Source organism: Tachypleus tridentatus, chromosome 9, assembly GCF_004210375.1.
Source record: "Tachypleus tridentatus isolate NWPU-2018 chromosome 9, ASM421037v1, whole genome shotgun sequence".
Taxonomy (NCBI): domain Eukaryota; kingdom Metazoa; phylum Arthropoda; class Merostomata; order Xiphosura; family Limulidae; genus Tachypleus; species Tachypleus tridentatus.
This window is the reverse complement of record NC_134833.1, coordinates 65,262,504-65,282,427: the sequence shown is the minus strand read 5'-3', so window position 1 is coordinate 65,282,427 and position 19,924 is coordinate 65,262,504. Positions and strand designations below refer to the sequence as shown.

Sequence of the window (19,924 nt, the reverse complement as noted above, 5' to 3'; positions counted from 1 at the left end):
CATGATCATGTTCCGTTAGAGTATGGAACTGTTTATTCCATAAGTGTACACTTGGCACACACTTGTAACGTTAGTGACACCTACCTATGTCATTTCCACCAAGTGAACTTCCTAAGCCTATCACTAGTGCCGGCGTTTACAATACTAAATCCGTCTTAGTTTTCAGACAAAGACTGATTAATTCAAGGTATTACTGCTGCTATATTAAAGGTAGAAAGCTGATATACGACAATATAGTTTGTGACAACCCCAGGTGGCGAGACTTTTAAGGGCCAGCAACAAAGATTCAAAACAGTGTCTCTGACATATCGCGTTCTACATTTCACTTACACTCATATGTTCTTAGAACTGTAAGAAATTAAGCTTATTACAAACTAATCTGTTAAATAGGGTAGCTATAAACTAATAATTCTAGAACAATCGAAAATGTTCTACAGCTTAACATAAGAACTTTGTTATTGTGTTGGGAATAGGGGAAGTGTTCACCGCTTGTGTATTTGTTTTTCTTATAACAAAGCCACCGAGGGCAATCAAGCCCCTAATTTTAACGTTGTAAATTCGAAGACTTACCACTGTCCCACCAGGGGACATTTACCGTTTGAACTACCAGAGAGTGATTTGTTTTTTTAATAAGCACAAAGCTCAACCACGGGTATCGAAACCCGGTTTCTAGCGTTGTAAGTCTGCACGCTACCATTAGGATCACTTATTAGGAAGTGATATTTGACTAAATGAAAGACATTTATCAAACATTAATTTCAAAATTCAAGTAACACCTCCTTTTAAAAGAATTTTCCGTGGGTGATGTGTTTCTACAGAATAGGGCATAATTTTTGTTAATATACTTCGATCATGCAACAGTATAGAGGAAGCGAACCTAAAACTTAACAAAAATAATAATTTTATCATCGCTGAGCCTGCTATATTCGTTACTTTTTACCTATTGTATATCAGTTTTGCCTAAATAATAATAAATATCAAAATTACAGGAACATTGTTTTCAAAATACTTCGTTTTGGAAGTGGTAAAAACGTTAATATTATTTTACTGTAAAATCGAAACAACTAAATAAAAAAACAGTCATTGTTTTTGGTTGTTGTTTTTTTAACCTACACACTGCAAACTCAAAAATAAGAACTCAGTATGTAGAATTTGGTTTTAAGCTCTATCTGCTAACACTGGAAAATAAGTTATACAACACCTACATGTGAAGAACACGTTTCCTGTTCAATTTTAATAAGCGTAAATACATGTTAAAATGAGGGTCTCATTTCATACACTTCCGTAAACTTTACAGTTTCAAATCAAAAGAACACCCCATAAACTTCATGTACACATGTGAATAATATCTTGGACGGGCTGCTTGTATCAGATAGATTATACATCAGCCACGCGTGAATGACTTTCAATATGAACTCAAAAGGACCTCAAATTCTAATCAAAGAAACGCACATAACAATGTGGGTGATTACACAACAATAAAGAGAAGTTTTAACAATATTATAAAACTCGCGTTACCAGGAACATACATCACAGTATGAATGATTACTTATACAACAATATAAAGAATAGACAAAAGTTTTAAGTGTTATAAAACTCACCTTACCAGGATTGTACATCACAGTGTGAATGATTACTTACACAACAATAAACAGAAGTTTTAACGTTATAAAACTCACCTTACCAGGATTGTACATCACAGTGTGAATGATTACTTTACACAACAATAAACAGAAGTTTTAACAATGTTATAAAACTCACCTTACCAGGATTGTACATAATAGCGTGAATGATTACTTACATAACGATGAACAGAAGTTTTAACAATGTTATAAAACTCACCTTACCAGGATTGTACATAATAGCGTGAATGATTACTTACATAACGATGAACAGAAGTTTTAACAATGTTATAAAACTCACCTTACCAGGATTGTACATAATAGCGTGAATGATTACTTACATAACGATGAACAGAACTTTTAACAATGTTATAAAACTCAACTTACCAGGATTGTACATCACATTTCATATTTTTTAAAAGTTATTCTCTAACGCGTTCAAAAATGGTTTAAACTGAGAATATTCAAAGTGAACAGAGAAGTTCTAGTTGCCATGTGATACAAAGCTAGCTCAGTTCGTCGGTGTTATGTAGTCCAAGTCACGTTCAGCACGCATAACTAGAAGGTATGTTTCAACTACAGTATTTCGACATTCTCCTATTATACGTCACTTCTATCTCCATAAGCTATTATCTGTGAAGTGAATTTTATATATATGTACTTCCGCTGGGCTCACGAAAGTGTTCCGTTTTAAAAGTAACAAACTAAAATTAAGAGCAGCAAATGCTTGTATTTCTTACTTTTGAAGTTCGTAGTCATGTAGTAGACCACATTCTTTTTCTTATGATTTCCGGAATGTATACGTTTTAGTGATATCACGGTAGTACACATTGCAACATTATTTTTGTGTACACTGACTGGCCGACAGAAAACACACTACTTTGTACGAGTGGTTAGAACAAGTGAAATCTTCCAGGCGGCCTTTGACTATCTTTTGGCAAAATAAACAAGGTTTATTTGGTTTGGTTCGTCTTGATTTTCGCCCAAAGCTACACGAGAGCTATCTGCGCTAGCCGTCGCTAATTTAGCAGCGTAAGACTAGAGGGAAGGCAGCTAGTCATCACCGCCCATCGCCAACTATTGAGCTTCTCTTTTACCAACGAATAGTGGGATTGACCCGTCGCACCACACATGTTTGCCCTTTCACCTTTCACCGGGACCCTCAAATTACGAGTCGAATGCCTTAACCACCTGGCCATGCCGGACCATTTTCAGGGTAGACCGTGAGGACGAAGATGAAATGTATAGAATCATAGTAGAAATTAAGTAAAGGTTTCACAGCCATTTTAGCTTGTGTAATTAATGTAAACGAATAACCAAAGTATCTGAATTTGCTGTTTAAATAAACTATTAAGTGTCGAAGTAAGCTATTAAGGATGAAGTTATACAACCAAATTTCCATCCAACAACTAAATGAAAATAGCCTTCAACTATAATTTTTTTTTTAAGAACTAGATCTGGTTGGAAAATGACCAACGTGACCACAGGAAGGTTTATAGTGGTGTACGTAAGTACCTGGTGATTGTATAAAACAACGTTTCACCAGGTGAACTCAGCAACGAACTGCAACACAAAAAAGAGCCCAAACGGGCACAAATGGTTGGAATCATGAACTTGTGCTGTAGGGCTGAAATGCGCCGTCAATTCACTAGATAAATTTTAATCTAAGCTTTGTTTCAATAACTTAATATACGAGTATCTGAAAATACAGTTTAGACATAGATAATTACGTAATATTTACTTAAAATTATGACAGGTTATACTTTTGGCAAGAACGAAGAACCATTTAGGTTTAACTCTTTTTGTTTCCTTTTTAAATAATTACTCATACGGAAGTTGTAGAATAACTTTGGAGTTTTACCGGAATAAATAATTTTAATCTCACGAGACTAATGAGCATGCGCTGTAGAAATTTAATGTGGTTCGTTTCAGCTTACTAGACATATTACTGCTGAGTGGAACTCCACAAAAGGGCCGCACATATAACGCCTCTATTTAACTGATGAATTAATCTAAGTCAAGGAGAAACAAACTGTCGGAGGGAAATGTTCACGTCCATTAAATCACATCAGAATAATCTGAAACAAAGTGCTACTCATTCGTCACGTGCAAACTGTTTGTCTGTTTCTTGAATTTCTTAGCTACTTAGAGCTATCAGCGATAACCGTCTCTAATTTTGAAGTGACACGTTAGAGCAGAGGTGTGCAACTCCATGACCACTGGCCACAATTGTGGCCACCTTGAGTTAATAATCAACTTTTTCCATCGTTTATTTATTTATTTTGCAAATTTGGTAATCAGCAACTGCACTGCTTCACATCATCGCTAATGTCGCGCGCTTCATCACTGGCACAGATTTTGTCCATTTTGTAACGTCAGTCTGGTTTAGTTGTTTGTTATAGAGTGCGCGTTGTTTTGCATGCGCTTGCATACATATTTTTATTGTGCAACTTTCAAGTGTTTAAATATATTTTGTTTTCAATCCCATAATATGGATAAATGGATAACACTATGTAACACAAATTTTGCTCCTGAATAGTATGTGTTATTTCTTAATCGCTTATGTTGTATAAGTACAGAAAATGGCCATTATTCCTTTTAAACTTTGCTTTTGTGACCTGGAAATTTAGAAATTAACTTATTTTCTATGTAAAAACGGGCAAATTTGCATATCTTCATTTACATAAGGTATGAATAAAACAACATATGAATCAAGATTTACATGTATTTGTACTAAAGCTATACAAAAACGAACAAAAATGTTTAGAAGTGAGTAGTGTTTTGAGATTTGCGACTGTAATATAAATTACTTTCAAATATCAGCCCCCACACAGTCTTCCATCACGTTTTCGTTATACGCTCCTTGGTAGCGGCGTTCAAAGTCCAGTATATCTTGGTGGAAGCGCTCGCCTTGCTCATCTGAGTATGCTCCCATGTTCTTCTTCAATTTATCAAGATGAGCATCAAGGATATGGACTTTCAGGGACATTCTGCATCCCATTTTGCCATAGTTCTTCACCAGAGCCTCAACCAGTTCCACAACATTTTTGGCCTTGTGATTGCCCAAGAAGCCACGAACCACTGCGACAAAGCTGCCCCAAGCTATTTTTTCATTCCTACTGAGCTTCTTGAGGAATTCTGTGCACTTCAGGATCATCTTTATTTGTGGTCCAACGAAGACACCAGCTTTGACCTTTGCCTCAGACAGCTTAGGGTAGAAGTCTCAAAGATACTTTAAGGCTGCAGATTCCTTATCAAGAACTGTGACAAATTGTTTCATAAGACCCAATGTGCAATGGTGGAAACAACACCTTCTGGAGATAACTAGTGGCTCACACTTGATATTGTGCCTCCCCACAGAGAACTTGGTCTGTTGTGGCCAGTGCTTCCTGTTGTAGTGCACTGTAGTGTCCTTGCTGTCACAAAGGCAAGGATAAAAGGGAAACTTGGTAAAGCCTCTTTGGATAGGTCTGTGTGTTCACTTAGGCAGCTAGAACTAAACTGAAGTGGTGAGCCCCTATATATATATATATATATATATATATATATATATTACTATGGAACGTTCTAGAAAATTCTTGTAAGTTCTACAACATTCTAGAAAGTTCTTGAAAATTCCCTATCAGCTACTCTGCATTGAATACCTCAAATGTTCTGGAAAATGGGTAAATTTGAAAATGTCATTGCCCAAGTTACAAAAGCAAAGTTTGAAGAGAAAAATAGGTCTTTTTCCATTTATTTTAGGCATAAGAAATTGGGAAATAACATTTTCTGCCCAGGAATAAAAAAACGTAAAAATTTTGTTACATAGTGTAATTTGCAAATGAAAGAATCCAGATAATGGTGAATACTCAGAAAATAAAGACAATTTGATTCTGACATTACTACTGAAAAGAGAATGGCACGTAACTGGAAAAAAGTGAAACAAGAAATTTAATGAAAGTTAGGAGTTGATATTTGCAGTGATTGAAGCAAATAATAAGCCAGTGTGTCTTTTGTGTAACAAAGTTTTTAGAAATAATAAGGTATACAACCTTAAGCAACACTAACAGTTTTCATAATGAATTTGACACACAATTTCCAATTGATAGCAAAAATCATATGAATGAAATTAGCCATTTGAAAGCACAACTTCATGAACAAAAGGGAAGCCTAAAAAGATTTTTCTCATCAATAGAGCTAATTGTATTAGCTACCTATAAAGTAGCTTGGGTTCTAACTCAAAAAAAGAAATAATTTTCTGATGCTGAACTAGTAAAAGAAATATTGATTGTGGTCATTGAAACTCTGTTGGAGAATTACGATTCAAAAATAAAAGATGATGTTCTTCATAAGGTTAATAATTTGCAATTAAGTCAAAGAACAATTGTCTGCAGAATGCTAGAGTTAGCAAAACACGTAGAAAATCAGTTGCTTGAACAACTAAAAGACTGCATTTTTCTTTAACACTAGATGAATCAACAGATGCTAGTGACACTGCACAGTTTATATTTTGGGTTCAATATGCAACTTCAGATCTTCAAGTGAAAGAAGAAATGCTTGACCTTTGTAGATTATGAGATCAAACATGTGGAAAAAATATCTTTGAAAATTTCTTGAAATGTCAACAAATTCAATCTGGATTTTAAAAACAACTGGTTTCTGTCACAACAGACAGTGCTCCCACCATGACTGGGGTGAAATTAAGATTTGTTTCTCTTTTGAAACAGCATTTTATTGAAAATAATGTGAAGTCCCCACTGCCATCCTTCCATTGCATTTTGCATCAGGAAAATTTATGTGCTCAGATGTCTAAAGGTGATGAACTGAAAAATATGATGGGAATTGTTGTAAAAATTGTGAATTATATTAGAAGTAGAAGCTCTCTCATCTATCATCAACTTTACGTTTCTTTGAAGAAAAGCAATGGTTACTTTAGATGATCTTACTGATTTTGCAAATTTAAAATGGTTAAGTAGAGGAAAAATCTTGGAATGATTTACTTCCTTATTTCCTCAAATAAAAGAGTATCTTGTTGAAAAATGTAAGACTGAAAATTTCCCTGAAATTGAAACTTTGTCATGACTGTGTGATTTGCACTTTCTATGCAACATGATGGCTCACTTGAATATAATTTGAATATGAAGCTTCAAGGAAGAGGTAAAATAATAAGTGAACAATCACAGTCTATTTCATGAATTTCAATTAAAGCTAAACCTCCTTGCAGAACAATTACAAAAGAATGAGTTGACACATTTTGCAAACTTGAATAGTTTTCTAGAAAATAATAAGGACAATGATTTCTCTATGCTAAAGATGATCTTTATGTAAACTGGATCAAAAATCTATCTCAAAAACTTAAATCACGTTTTTCCAAATTTAAAAAATTTGAAATTGATATTTGAATTTTTGCATAATCCATTTCAATTTGACTTAGAAAATTTCAGTAAGGAAATTACATCTTTTTTCACCTTTGGATAAGTATTGATTTGAAGATGAGATGCTTACCCTGCAAAGTGTCTACACACAAAATGTAAACAAAAATCTCTATCAGAGAGATGTGGCTCACTATTCTGATAAATGAGTCTTCCAAATTTAAAGCTAGCAATTTCAAAATTATTTTCCATGTTTCAATCCACATGGGTGTGTGAGTCAACATTTTTTATGCTAGATTTTCTCAAGTCTAGATAGAGACCTTAGCTTAGCAACATAAATTTAGAGGCAGAGCTAAGATGCTCATTGAGCACAGATATGAAGCCAAATTTTGCAAAACTTACTGATGAAAAACTCCATCAATTTTCACAGTGAAAGTTAGTTGAAATGCAATTACTTTGATTAAACTAACATCTTTCAATTTTTTTTTAATAGTGTGGCCAACATTGTTTTCATTAGCCACAGATGTAGCCACTATGAAAAAAATGTTGCCCACCCCTGCATTAGAGGGAAGGCAAATGGGAAATAGTCAACACCATCCACTGCAAATTCTTTACCAATGAATTGTTAGATCTACCGTTACATCATAACGTCCTCATTGCTGAAAGAATGAGCATGTTCAGTGACTAGATTCAAACCCACAATTCACAGATTGTGAGTCAAATGCCCTAACCACCAGGTTATGTCATGCCCAGGAAGTTGTTGAAAATCAATCAGGAATAATAAAGAAAACAAGCTTGTTATACTATATTTAAGTTTTCAAAAGAGTTTTCTTCTCAGATAATGGTTTAAACAAATAGCTATTGTTTTTGTGTTCCTTATGTAAGAGATCTATTTGTAACTTTCATTTAGTTAGTTTATCAAATGTCATTACTTCTTATTTCACTTTATTATTATTATAAATATTATCTTATACTATCAACTCAATATATGTGTTTAGAATTAACCTAACTCTCTTAAGATGGCCTGATCTTTTGTGATATTATTAGGATTATGGCCGACAATATCGTTGACAGTGACAGTACCCCACTGAAGAGACAGTGCATTCTAATCGCTGTAAATATAAACCTATATTTATTTAACTGTACTAAATATGAGGTTGATATCTCATTTTACTCTCAGTACTTGGCGTGCTCTGACCGGAAATTATTTATTCGTTTACATGTGTAGATTGAAAGTTCCAAGACGAACGAAATCAAGTCTTTCTAAATTAACAATAAAGTAACAAAGGTAGTAGAACACAGTCAATAAAAACTGGTTCAATTCATACTTGTAGTATAGCAGAACGAATTTTGTACAAAACATTACGCCCCCCGCTCGTGTGGCGGTAAGTCTTCGGATTTAAAACGCTAAAATCAGGGATTCGATTCCCCTCGATGGGCTCAGCAGATAACTCGACGTTGTTTTGCTACAAGAAAAAAAAAAAAAACTCACTCGCCCTCTTCACTACTAAACTATTAACTACTTCCCGTGCACCCGACTTGTATGGGTACTTCTCTGTAATATACATTATGGCTTGATAATTATTCGATTACTTAAAAAAAAATTCCTTCCACTATCACTAACTAAAGAATTAGCCCTTCACTTCATTCGTTAAGAGGGTTTCTTTACTACAGCCCTCTCAAACTCGCGGTTCAGATTAAACACTCGTCGTTTGCGATCAGTCTTTCGTTTTGACGAAAGAGAAGTACTCCCCCCCACACACACACGTGTTTTATATGGTAGGAATAACTACTGTGGAAATTGAACAGTCGGACGTGAATCAATTTAGTGCATTGTATAAGTGTATCATAATTACCGCATGTAACCACTAGCTACACAAACACCACGTCACTGTTCAACTTGCTATCATGCACATGCACTAAACAACAACACGAAAAATCCATCACCACACACACACACACACACACCGTACAGTTCAACCAATAAGCAATAAGAACATTTGTTGAGTCATACCACTATTTAGGTAAGATCATGTCATTAAATTATCTGAGCGTACTTCACAAAATTAATTAAATTCAGACGTTTTAATTTTTGATATGTTATTGGTTATCTGAAAAATATGATCATAGCTTATTGCGAAAATATCTTCGAAATTGGTACTGACTATATGCATGCGCAAAAGATACAAGATAATTCAAATTTTGGTATCCTTATCCTGCTCATTATCGTCACAATATAATTTTCCAACATACGATATGTAGTCTCATCACTATGTAATTTTCCACACAGGGAATGTAGTCTCTTAACCATGGAATATAGTCTCGTAACCATGGAATTCTTCCGCACAGGAATGTAGTCTCGTCACCATATAATTCTTCCACACAGGGTATGCAGTTTCATTCCATTTTTTTTAAATCACAAACTGTCACGGCAGTTTTGGGTAGAATATGGTACACAACAGGTCACTTTTCAAACTGCACCTACTGGTACACAACAAGTCACTATACAAATTGCACCTACTGGTACACAACAAGTCACTATAACTTCTGATCTACCAAAAATAGAAAGACAATTGAACTTTTCCTGACGAGTTAGATATCAAGGAATTCGTCAGCCTAAGCATTTGGGGTAGACTGTGAAAGGTAAAGCTAATTCCTCCTCCCTTCAAATTAGCTTTCAAGTATAAAACAGGTCACACGAAATGTACTTAATCAATTCAGTGTGATTAGCGAACGCTTTTTTTATGCTTTAAGTTTCCACGAATCCATTATAACAAAATTGAAAGATGTGTGATTAAGCACTTATGGTCACCTTGGAAAAGTCAAGTCTCATCATATATGTATTGCACATTTTTCTAAAAATTGGTTATGTTACACATAGTATACGAGTGCAGTATGTGACCCAAAGGCCTCAGCAGAGTATTTAGTTAACCCAGTGTAAAAACTTTCAAGTAGTAGCTCAATTAAAGGACAGCTGAGTTCAACGGCTGCTTCCAGTTTGTTAAGTAACCAATCTAAACCTATAAAGATTGAACCATGAACACTGTTTAAAACAGATGAAACTACGAGAGGTGTTCGTTATTATAATTTTTAAACACTTTTATAAGAAAAGTTACATTATTTCTTTCTTACCATATCTTACTATTATCTTTTTTACCAAGTATTGCATTACAAATAACTTCTAAAGAAATTTTAGGGTTATTCAGAGTCAAAGTTAGTAAAACATTTTTTAGAAATAATATCTGTAGTCTGTGAAATTTGGGTAAGATAGCAATTTTATTGTTAATGTTAAAATTATTTTCATAACTGATGTTACAGACCTAATTGATGTTAAACCTTGTTAATTTATTTATGACCCACGTGTTTTTTATTTAACATGAAAAACGTAAATATAAAAGTAAAAAGAGTTGCAATAAAAATACTTTCATATGAATTTTAATTGTAATTGTTGTAATTTTTAAACTGAAGGGTAGCCCGTGATGTTATAAAACCAGCCAAATAGTTTGGTAAAAACAGAAGGTTCGAGTTTCTTTCCTATCCATTCATCTTCGAGTGGAACCTCTTTAAATTACACTACGTGTACACAATGTCAATGTTATTCGTGAAATAGTAATTTGAACAGAAAAAACAACAACATGCATTCTAACAATAAATAAGGTGAACCTTGCACTGGTAGAATACACGTTAACCATCCGCACCACCTTGGTGATGATAACGTTCTGTTAAAATATATATATCATCATCACTCGTTGCTGAAACGGTCCTTGGGCTGAAACTTAACATGTTAAATTCAACATTATCTACTACACAAGCACAAGTTCAGATACAAATTGCGCAAGGAACCAGATAACAGTATGAATGTCTTTACTAATCTATCACTGCAAAGTTAGTTCTTTAGTTCGTTTATTCACAATCATTCTGGTTTGAGTCTTGAGATGTATTACTGACAATAACCTTTAATTAATAGCGAAAAACCAAAAACGTTCTAATACTAACTGAACATAAAATAACTGCTACTGCTTCAATACAGTTGTTACTACTCAAAGCTATCTCTATCATAATCGCCACTTGTATAATATTTGTGCATGGTCTCAAATCAGGAAGGTAAATCAACAATTTTTTTTCTGATATTAGCGAAAAACTACATAATGAGGTATACACAACAGAGATATGTAACTCTGAACAGCACCCATCGCCAACTCCTGGGCTATTCTATTCAAATGCATTTGAACCTCAGAATCACAGCCTGCAAAGCTAAGCATAAGGCCACGCCCGGTTTCATGACGTCAGCTCTTCTGTGGTTAAATTTATTTTTGTTTAGATGTTACTGAAAGTGTTTACTTTTTTTACTGTACTACAACAGACTACATATGTTAAATTCAACATTCACAAACTGTAGCAGGATATAACATTTCTTTCAAAAGCGTAGGATTTTAAAAAATAAATAAAAACCAAATTAATTTAAAAGCAACAAATACATAGAAAGATGTTCTCGTTTCAAGCGCATGCGTATCTAACAGCACATGTTCTTTTCAAGAGCAAAGCCATACTGGGCGACTATCTGCTGTATTCGCCGTGGGAAATCAAACCCCGGGTTTTAATGCAGTATGTCCTTAGCGGTATTCCAATCAGAAAACCAACAGCACCTGTCAGTAATATTTACTACAATGTAATAGTCTAGCCCTAACCGTAGCCAAATGTTATCAACAATCAGTCAATCGAAGGTTTAAAAACAAAACTTGATATATGATGCACTTTAATTGCGTGTCTATCAATGAGTGAAAATGGCGGTACAATGATGAGCGAACTAAAGTCACAGCTACAAAGTAATACAAGTGGAAAATACGCTTTAAAATAGTCACCCCAGTGGGCGAGAAGGGGCTAATAAGTAACACCGAATATGAATCAATCGGATCAAAGGTTCGCCAGTTATTAGCGGACACACGTACGAAACGAAAAACATGCCAAACAGTTTTATGCATTTTGCATCTTCTAAGTGACAACTTCTGTGAATGTAAAGCTGAAACAGCGTACGTAATAATACGCCAACCACGGTACACTGTCATACCCAGTGTCGAAGAGGCCTTTCGTTCAATATCAGGGCTCGTAATGCCGACTAGAATACAGTATCACCAAAACAAACTTCACGAGTGCTGTCTCGATAGTAACGTATTATTCACTAATCCAGCACGCACGCGGAAGGAGTGTACCCCTGGATTTTTAATTGGTTCTTTGACAATGCTGGCACCAAAAGTTTAACGAGGTTCCTACTCAAGAACGCCTTTAGTTTATATATTAAATACCAGTTCCGTAGAAAGATGCTTTACGTGGCTAATAAACTGTTGCAAAGAAATAAGCAACGTTTCGAGTACCTAGTAAACTGTTGCGTAAAAATACACTGTTGTGTAAACGTAGTTGACTGAACCGTGCATGCCAAGTGAATTGCTGCGTAGAGACAGACGTTGTTGTGCGTGCCTAGTGGAGTGTTGCGTAGAGACAGACGTTGTTGTGCGTGTCTAGTGGAGTGTTGCGTAGAGACAGAAGTTGTTGTGCGTGCCTAGTGAAGTGTTGAGTGGAAACAGACGTTGTTGTGCGTGCTAGTGAGGTGTTGAGTGGAAACAGACGTTGTTGTGCGTGCCTAGTGAGGTGTTGAGTGGAAACAGACGTTGTTGTGCGTGCCTAGTGAAGTGTTGAGTGGAAACAGACGTTGTTGTGCGTGCCTAGTGAAGTGTTGAGTGGAAACAGACGTTGTTGTGCGTGCCTAGTGAAGTGTTGAGTGGAAACAGACGTTGTTGTGCGTGCCTAGTGAAGTGTTGAGTGGAAACAGACGTTGTTGTGCGTGCCTAGTGAAGTGTTGAGTGGAAACAGACGTTGTTGTGCGTGCCTAGTGAAGTGTTGAGTGGAAACAGACGTTGTTGTGCGTGCCTAGTGAAGTGTTGAGTGGAAACAGACGTTGTTGTGCGTACCAGTGAAGAGTTGAGTGGAAACAGACGTTGTTGTGCGTGCTAGTGAAGAGTTGAGTGGAAACAGACGTTGTTGTGCGTGTCGAGTGAAGTGTTGAGTGGAAACAGACGTTGTTGTGTGTGCCGAGTGAAGTGTTGCGTAGAAATAGACATTGTTGTGCGTCCGAGTGAATTGTTGTGTAAAAATAGACATTTTTTGTGTATGCTTAGTGAACTGTCGCGTAGAAATATACAGTTATGCGTCCCTTCAAAACTGTTGCGTGGTAATAGACATTGTTGTGCATCTCTAATGAACTGTGTTAGATACGCTATAATAAAGTATATTTTCTGCGATTTTTCGAGCATACGTCTTTCGTCAGGCAGTAGAGATAGTGTTAAAGTAAAATGTGACTCACCTGTTATACGTTTAGATATTTCATGAAAGAAAACAAACGTGACATTCGATTTTAACTATGTATTATGATTTTTATATTAAGTTTATATATATATCTGTATTCCAAAAACATGTAATCAACCATAACAGAATCAAGTTCGATTATTCCATGTGCGTGTCTAACAAAAACATGACAAGATGAAACATACAAACAATTTTGAAAGTGCTGTTTGTGTGCGATAATTTCGTACTGCGTTTAGACTAACAGCGAGATACGTTCGAGATGAAACGTTGTATATGGCGTCCAACAAATCTGGAGCCATAGGGAGAAAATACACAACGTATTATTTCTTTACTTATTATTTAAACAGCGTTCCATTAATAGACATACACATATCAACTCTTGGTATACTGTACCACCAAGGTGTTTTCTTTCCAGGAATATGTACAACTGACACGGTATTTGACTTGTTTTGAAGTTAAGCAGAAAGCTACACAATGGGCTATCTCTTCTCTGCCCATCGAAACTCGGATTATATCGTTGTAAGGCCGCAAATATACCGCTGTACCTCTGTGGGGGTGGCTGACATTAGAAATGCGTTTGTTAAACTTTAAGAATATAATAAGTTTCCCTGTAGGTCCAGAGTTCTGGTACACCTTGTACAGAAATAAACATTTTAATTAGGTAATAGCTGTTTGAAAACTACATATAAGCTCAATTATTAAATGATTACCTCTTTAAACAAACGTAAGGATGGGAATTAGAAACACGTTCCGAAAGTTATCAGCCACTTTCACAGAATCTACGCATGTTTTAGAAGCAAAATTAAATATTTACTCGTGAGACTGACTTGCTTTTTGGTATTAGTCAGATGTCCAGAAGCAGCTAACTAAGAAGAACACAATATGAAAGCGAGGTGACGTATTGTGAATTGCCTGCCTGTATCGTGCAATTATCGGAAAAGTTAGGTTCACTCATCATTGTACCGGAAAACTATAAATATAAAGCAAATGCTTTAAGGGTTAGACTTGTTTCTATTTCAATAAAGGTTAATTAGCTATTAGGTAATACGATAGGTTATATAATACAGAATAACATACACAAAAAGTAAATTTAAAAAATGTGCAGTCAGAGATACTCCTTTGACAGCTGCAAACAGTTATCTCGTGAAAAAAATACCGTTCATCTTTCACATAGTGAGTTGTGAAGTAAAACGTTTTAGTAAAATCTGATATACCTTTAATACAGATTAATTGCATGGATTTTAACAGCTTATTAAAAATAGTCTTAAAGACAAGTTCATACAAATTAATTATCAGGAGAATACGGAGGTAAAACATGTAGCAAAAATCAAAAATATTTTTTTCTATTGTAACTTTAAAAATAAACGTGAATCAAAAGTTAACTTACAAAGTTGTTTTTACATATACAAGAGAAAACCAGTTTTATTAAACACTTCATTTATTATTATTTTTATAACACTGAGAAGTAGCACGAAAACATACAAAACATTTCAGAATGAAACTACAGAGAGAAAGACACCTACTATCTATATAGACTAGTACTAGTTCAGTGATGACGAGAAACCCACTTGTTGAGAAATTTATATGCAAAAACGGCTCGTTTGGGTCGCTCTTCTATGTAAAGTGTTTTCTCAGCCCAAACGAGCCGTTTTTGCATATAAATTAGTACTAGTTCAATTTTCCTAGAATTAGTTGCTAGCGGAAAGAGCTCGCAATCTATGGAGGAGCGGTTGAAACCCGTCTCCGAACATAACGGCCCCCCTTTCGGCCATGAGAGCGTTTTGTTAATCCCTATAAAGAGTAGTGCAATGGTTCACTACTGTAGTCTTTTAAACTAGGGACGACCAGCGCAGATAACCTTCAAGAAGCTTCAAGCAAAATTCAACAGAGAAAGAAGTGTTTACAACCATTCTTCTTAAAAACAGTGTAAAACTTTAATTATATACATACATAAACTCATATGTGTGAACCTATATATCAACTAACGTTTACACACATAGATCATATACTTACAAACAAAGGGTAGGATTCGAGCACGTATATTTAATTTCTAAGTACAGGTAACTTAGCCTGATTGGAAGTTAGTATTAAGTAATACAGTCATATGTAAGATATTTATTCCAAACACAACACACAAAGAATGTATATACGTCATCGAAATCTCACATAAAAACGACTAATAGACGTCTTTTCCCGTTTCGTGATAACGTAGCATAAAGCACGCTGGGGATTGTGTTACTAACATATCACACGTCAAGAAATATACAAATGATGTTAAATACACAAAAGACTACATTAATACCCATTTCACACACACGTAACAAATACTGGCACAGTTTCTATACGACCTACACCATTTTTCGATGCTTTAATATTCTATACCTTTAACAAGTTACAGAAAATACGTTTCTTCACGTAAATACTACTGTGGTGTGGATTTAATTTCTCTTACATAAGTAATATATTACACATACGATATGGTTTATAAATTAGTATAATTAAGGAATATCAAATGACTTCGGTAAAATATACAATCATCTACTTAGATTAATTTTAACCACAACTTATCCAATACCTATATACAGACTATAAGCATAAATGAATTCTACAAGATTTTGACTAAAAGTTATTCACTAATCACTTTTACAGATGCTTGTAACACACAAACATGAGCAAAGTCAGATATCACACGTGAGATTCTTTGAACCACATTTGTTAACCGTACACATGCACGCGCCATACAAACATAATCAAACCGAACATAGAATGGGTTCTCACCTCCGAAGGTTTATGTCGCTGATGTAACCAGACCAGATCAAAACGTACACCGAACAGGATTATCATATACTTCTTTCATTATCCGTCAAGCAACGCGACGGTCCTTAGTCGTTGTCTGTCAGAGCTGAACCACTGAAAACTGAACGTTATACCAGCTTTACAGCGACTACACTAAATACATGGTCGACCCCCTAGAGGAGGGAGACGTTACAACCACACAGTGGGCGTCTGCAACATCCACTGAATGAGCCAGTCTAAATACCCCCGTCAGAGTTTAGCCTGGGGAGAACAGTGCAGCTATTATGTTACCAAGTGAATCACGGGAAAACCTATTATTGAATTATTCACAGAAAGCTAGACCTAAATTCAACGTCACCCACTTTGTTTCCATTCACTTCCAGACATTCAACTATAATAGGCATCACTTTGCCAACGCAAGTAAAGTAGAAAATTTTCTTTTACAAATTATAGCCGCGGAAGCAACAAACCAACGGAATATTTCATAACAGCGAGCGCAGTAATATAAAGGCGTATGTCTAAAACTCAGAAGTGCAGAACCCGTTTCAAATTATTCAGCCAGACAGTTTACATTTACCACATAAATACGTTACATCTAAACTTCAAAAATCGCAAAGTAAGTGACGATGAGTGTAAAATAATTACTGATGAAGAACAGTATGTATACTGCGTTTAAAACATTAGTCTGTGAGCTACTAACCGCCCTTATAAGCGTTACTAATATCACGAAAATATAACACCTAACCCTAAATTATTTAATTTTATATTGAGGTTTGTAAGTCTTGATTGGCTAAAAACAAGTGAATTAAGTAAACACATCGTTTTGTCACTACAGAGAGAAAAATATATGAAAAAACGGCTGGTATGGGTTGATAAATTTTTTATGTAGAGGAGCGAGCAACATTTCGATCTCGTTTCGCTCCTCTACATTAAAAAAAAATATATATATATATATATCAACCCGTACTAGCCATTTTTACATATATTTTTCTCTACAAGTGGGTTTTCTCGTCATCTCGGATTACAGAGAGAGTTTAGATGTTCGACACTGACTGACTGTTTGAAATTAAGCACAAAACTACACAATGGATTATCTGTGTCCTGCCCACCAGAAGTATCGAAACCCGGTTTCTAGTGTTGTACCTCTGGGAGGAGAAGGTACGTTTGAACACAGTCTGTGATTTTCCTTTCTTTTAATAGGTTTAGAAAGGAAAATTAAGAGTTAAACGTGTTTAAGTACCGAAACCTAGTTTTTAGGCTTAGCTAAGAGTTACTGAAACGGAGGGGTTTTAGAAGTGTTCATTGTTATGTTAGTGTTTAGAAGACAGAAATGTTATACTATTCTCTCACTTCTGGAGACTACAGTTATATTTTATTTTTAAGGCGATTTTTTTTCAGGCACTTCCAATACTAATAATTATGAAATGTAAAACAATCCCACAAACTGTCTTATTATAATATGTATAAAGAATAAGACGAATATAGTAAAAATACTTTATTTTTGATAAATTAATAACTAATATTCTTAATTGTTATAAAATCGCCAGATCCTTTCTCGATAAAACCTTCCCTTCAACATGTACGACATCTTGTTAAACACAAAGCTAACAATGGGTAACGAAACCCATTTTTTTAGCGGTGTGAGCTCTCATACGTGCCGCTGAGCCACAGGGTATGGAAGGGGTGTCAAATACTAAATTTAATAAAGTTGTACGACAATGTCGATTCCTTACAATTGGCTTATGACAAAGAACAAATCTAACAAACGGAGCTACGCTATAAAAAAAAAAAAGCTATAGAGAAGGTGGGAAGTAAAAAATAATGGTTGACGTCTATGAACGAACAACCTTCACAACCATAGTATTTACCAACCAGTTAGTTTAGGACAATCACAGTTAGTCCTGGCCCACACGGCGACCCTTAACTAAGCGTATCAGGGTTGTGAATCACTACGTTAAATAACTGTGAGAAACTAGTGGGATAACAAAAATAGCCAAGTAAATACGTGCCCTAACAAATACACAACACGCTAGTTTCCCGCAACGTTTTGAATACATTTCTAAATGACTGTTAGTTCACATACCAGTTACTAGAGGTTTTTCTACCTCCTAGCTACTTTCTGGCACATAGTTCAAAGTTCAAGCAAGTATCACAACTCAACTTTTATATACGTCACAATACTACTGAGTTGCTATAGGTTACCACTCAATTACTAACGGTCCTGTTTCCACCTCTCCCTGGAGTTAGATGTACGTCTGTGGGCTTACAACTCTAAAAACCAAGTTTCAATATTTGTGGTAGGCACATCAGAGATAGATAGCTCATGGTACATCTTTGCCACTGAACTTCCACGATACACGGGGTTTAAATGAATAAAGAACCTGAAGTAGTATACTTGTATTGTTAGGTGCAGTTTGGTTACATAAGCCTATTAAATTCCAATATAACCAGTTAAAGGGCTTCAAGAAATGGAAGCCCACTAGACGTACTGGTAGAGAATTTCGGGCTCAAGAGCCGAGAACTTTGAAACGTGTTCTGTGAAAAGAAGCCGCATCTCTGACATCACCACCCACGACTTTAATAAGAGATAATATAGAAAACTCAAAACGTTTTCACACTAAACTGGTTGTTTGGCGTTTTATGGCACAAAGCAACTAGGCTACGTGCGCCTTCACACTAGATGTAGGGAACGAATGCAGGTGGTATTTGTACCTTATCGGCGCTAATTGTTAACCACTGAATATAGATAAATCAAGCTGAGAGACTGACTGTCACTCTTCTAACGCACACATACAAGTTACAGTTCGGGAAACATTTTGTGGTATGGCACGGATTAAAACTCGAGCCCTGGTGCTTTGAGAATCGAAACTCGAGTGACAAACATGCTTGCTTGTTTCAGCTGGACAGGTTTGGTTTTACCACTCTGAATGCGGCCGTGCCGTCCCAACCCTTCAGATTAGTAGGGTAAATGACGGTGTTTCGTACAGTAACACCCTGAAGAACTCCCCCCACTTTTGATATGAAAAACAGCCATGCGATTACGCATGCAAGCATAAAGCGAATCTTATATTCTATATACCCTTTTAAAAGTGAGCTGTCATAAAACTTCTTAATAGATATGTATGCGTGCTAGGTTTGTATTCATATTTATATGTACACACATACATAAATACAAGTATGCTTTGAAATACAAATAAATATATATGCATAAGTATATATGCAATGTTATAAATGACTATTTTTTTTCAACCCTGCACCAAACGGAACTTATCTGAGCATGCTGGTAAATCAGGGCTAAGAAAATACATACCTCTTGTTTTGTTATCGCAGTCTCTTTCTTCCAGTAATTGTTTCACTTAAAACTGTTACTTTCTCTAAAATATCCTAAGTTTACAGACGATATAATAAAACTGTAAAAATATTTTAATTTGTTTTGATTAATTATAATGTTTTTTGTGTTTCTTTACCAAAAACTTGTTTGCCATTCTCAAGAAATATGTAAGCCTAATAAAAAACCTGGAATTTTGTCCTATTTTACGAATACATAAGGTTTTCCACAATATACATACCTTAACTTAAGAGCACAGGAAAGCCAGCCTAACTAAAGAGAAGAGCGCATGCGCAAGCGCATGTACAGTAAAGACCTACATCAAATAGCTGACCACAATTACTTATCAACAAAGCATTCCTGCAGTACTGTCACACGACTTGTTATAGTGGTGTTCATCTATCAGCCAACAACTGGTTGCTAGTAACGTGTCCTTAAATTAATTTTAACATACATACCATCCT

The 19,924-nt window shown here is 35.4% G+C and overlaps 1 protein-coding gene across 9 annotated transcripts in view; it reads right to left on the bottom strand.

Moving 5' to 3' along the window:
• LOC143225333 (homeodomain-interacting protein kinase 2-like) overlaps window positions 1-19,924 on the bottom strand; it is a 99,036-nt gene that overhangs the window by 60,962 nt on the left and 18,150 nt on the right. For 2 of the 9 annotated variants that reach the window (XM_076454541.1, XM_076454542.1), the window contains exon 1: window positions 16,115-16,375. The exons of 6 other annotated variants lie outside the window; for them this stretch is intronic. In XM_076454541.1, coding sequence (XP_076310656.1) covers window positions 16,115-16,180 — 66 coding nt within the window. In that variant the 5' untranslated portion in view covers window positions 16,181-16,375. Of the gene's footprint in view, window positions 1-2,009; window positions 2,130-16,114; window positions 16,376-19,924 lie in introns of those variants that run through there. One more of the 9 variants, XM_076454547.1, reaches the window with a different exon arrangement.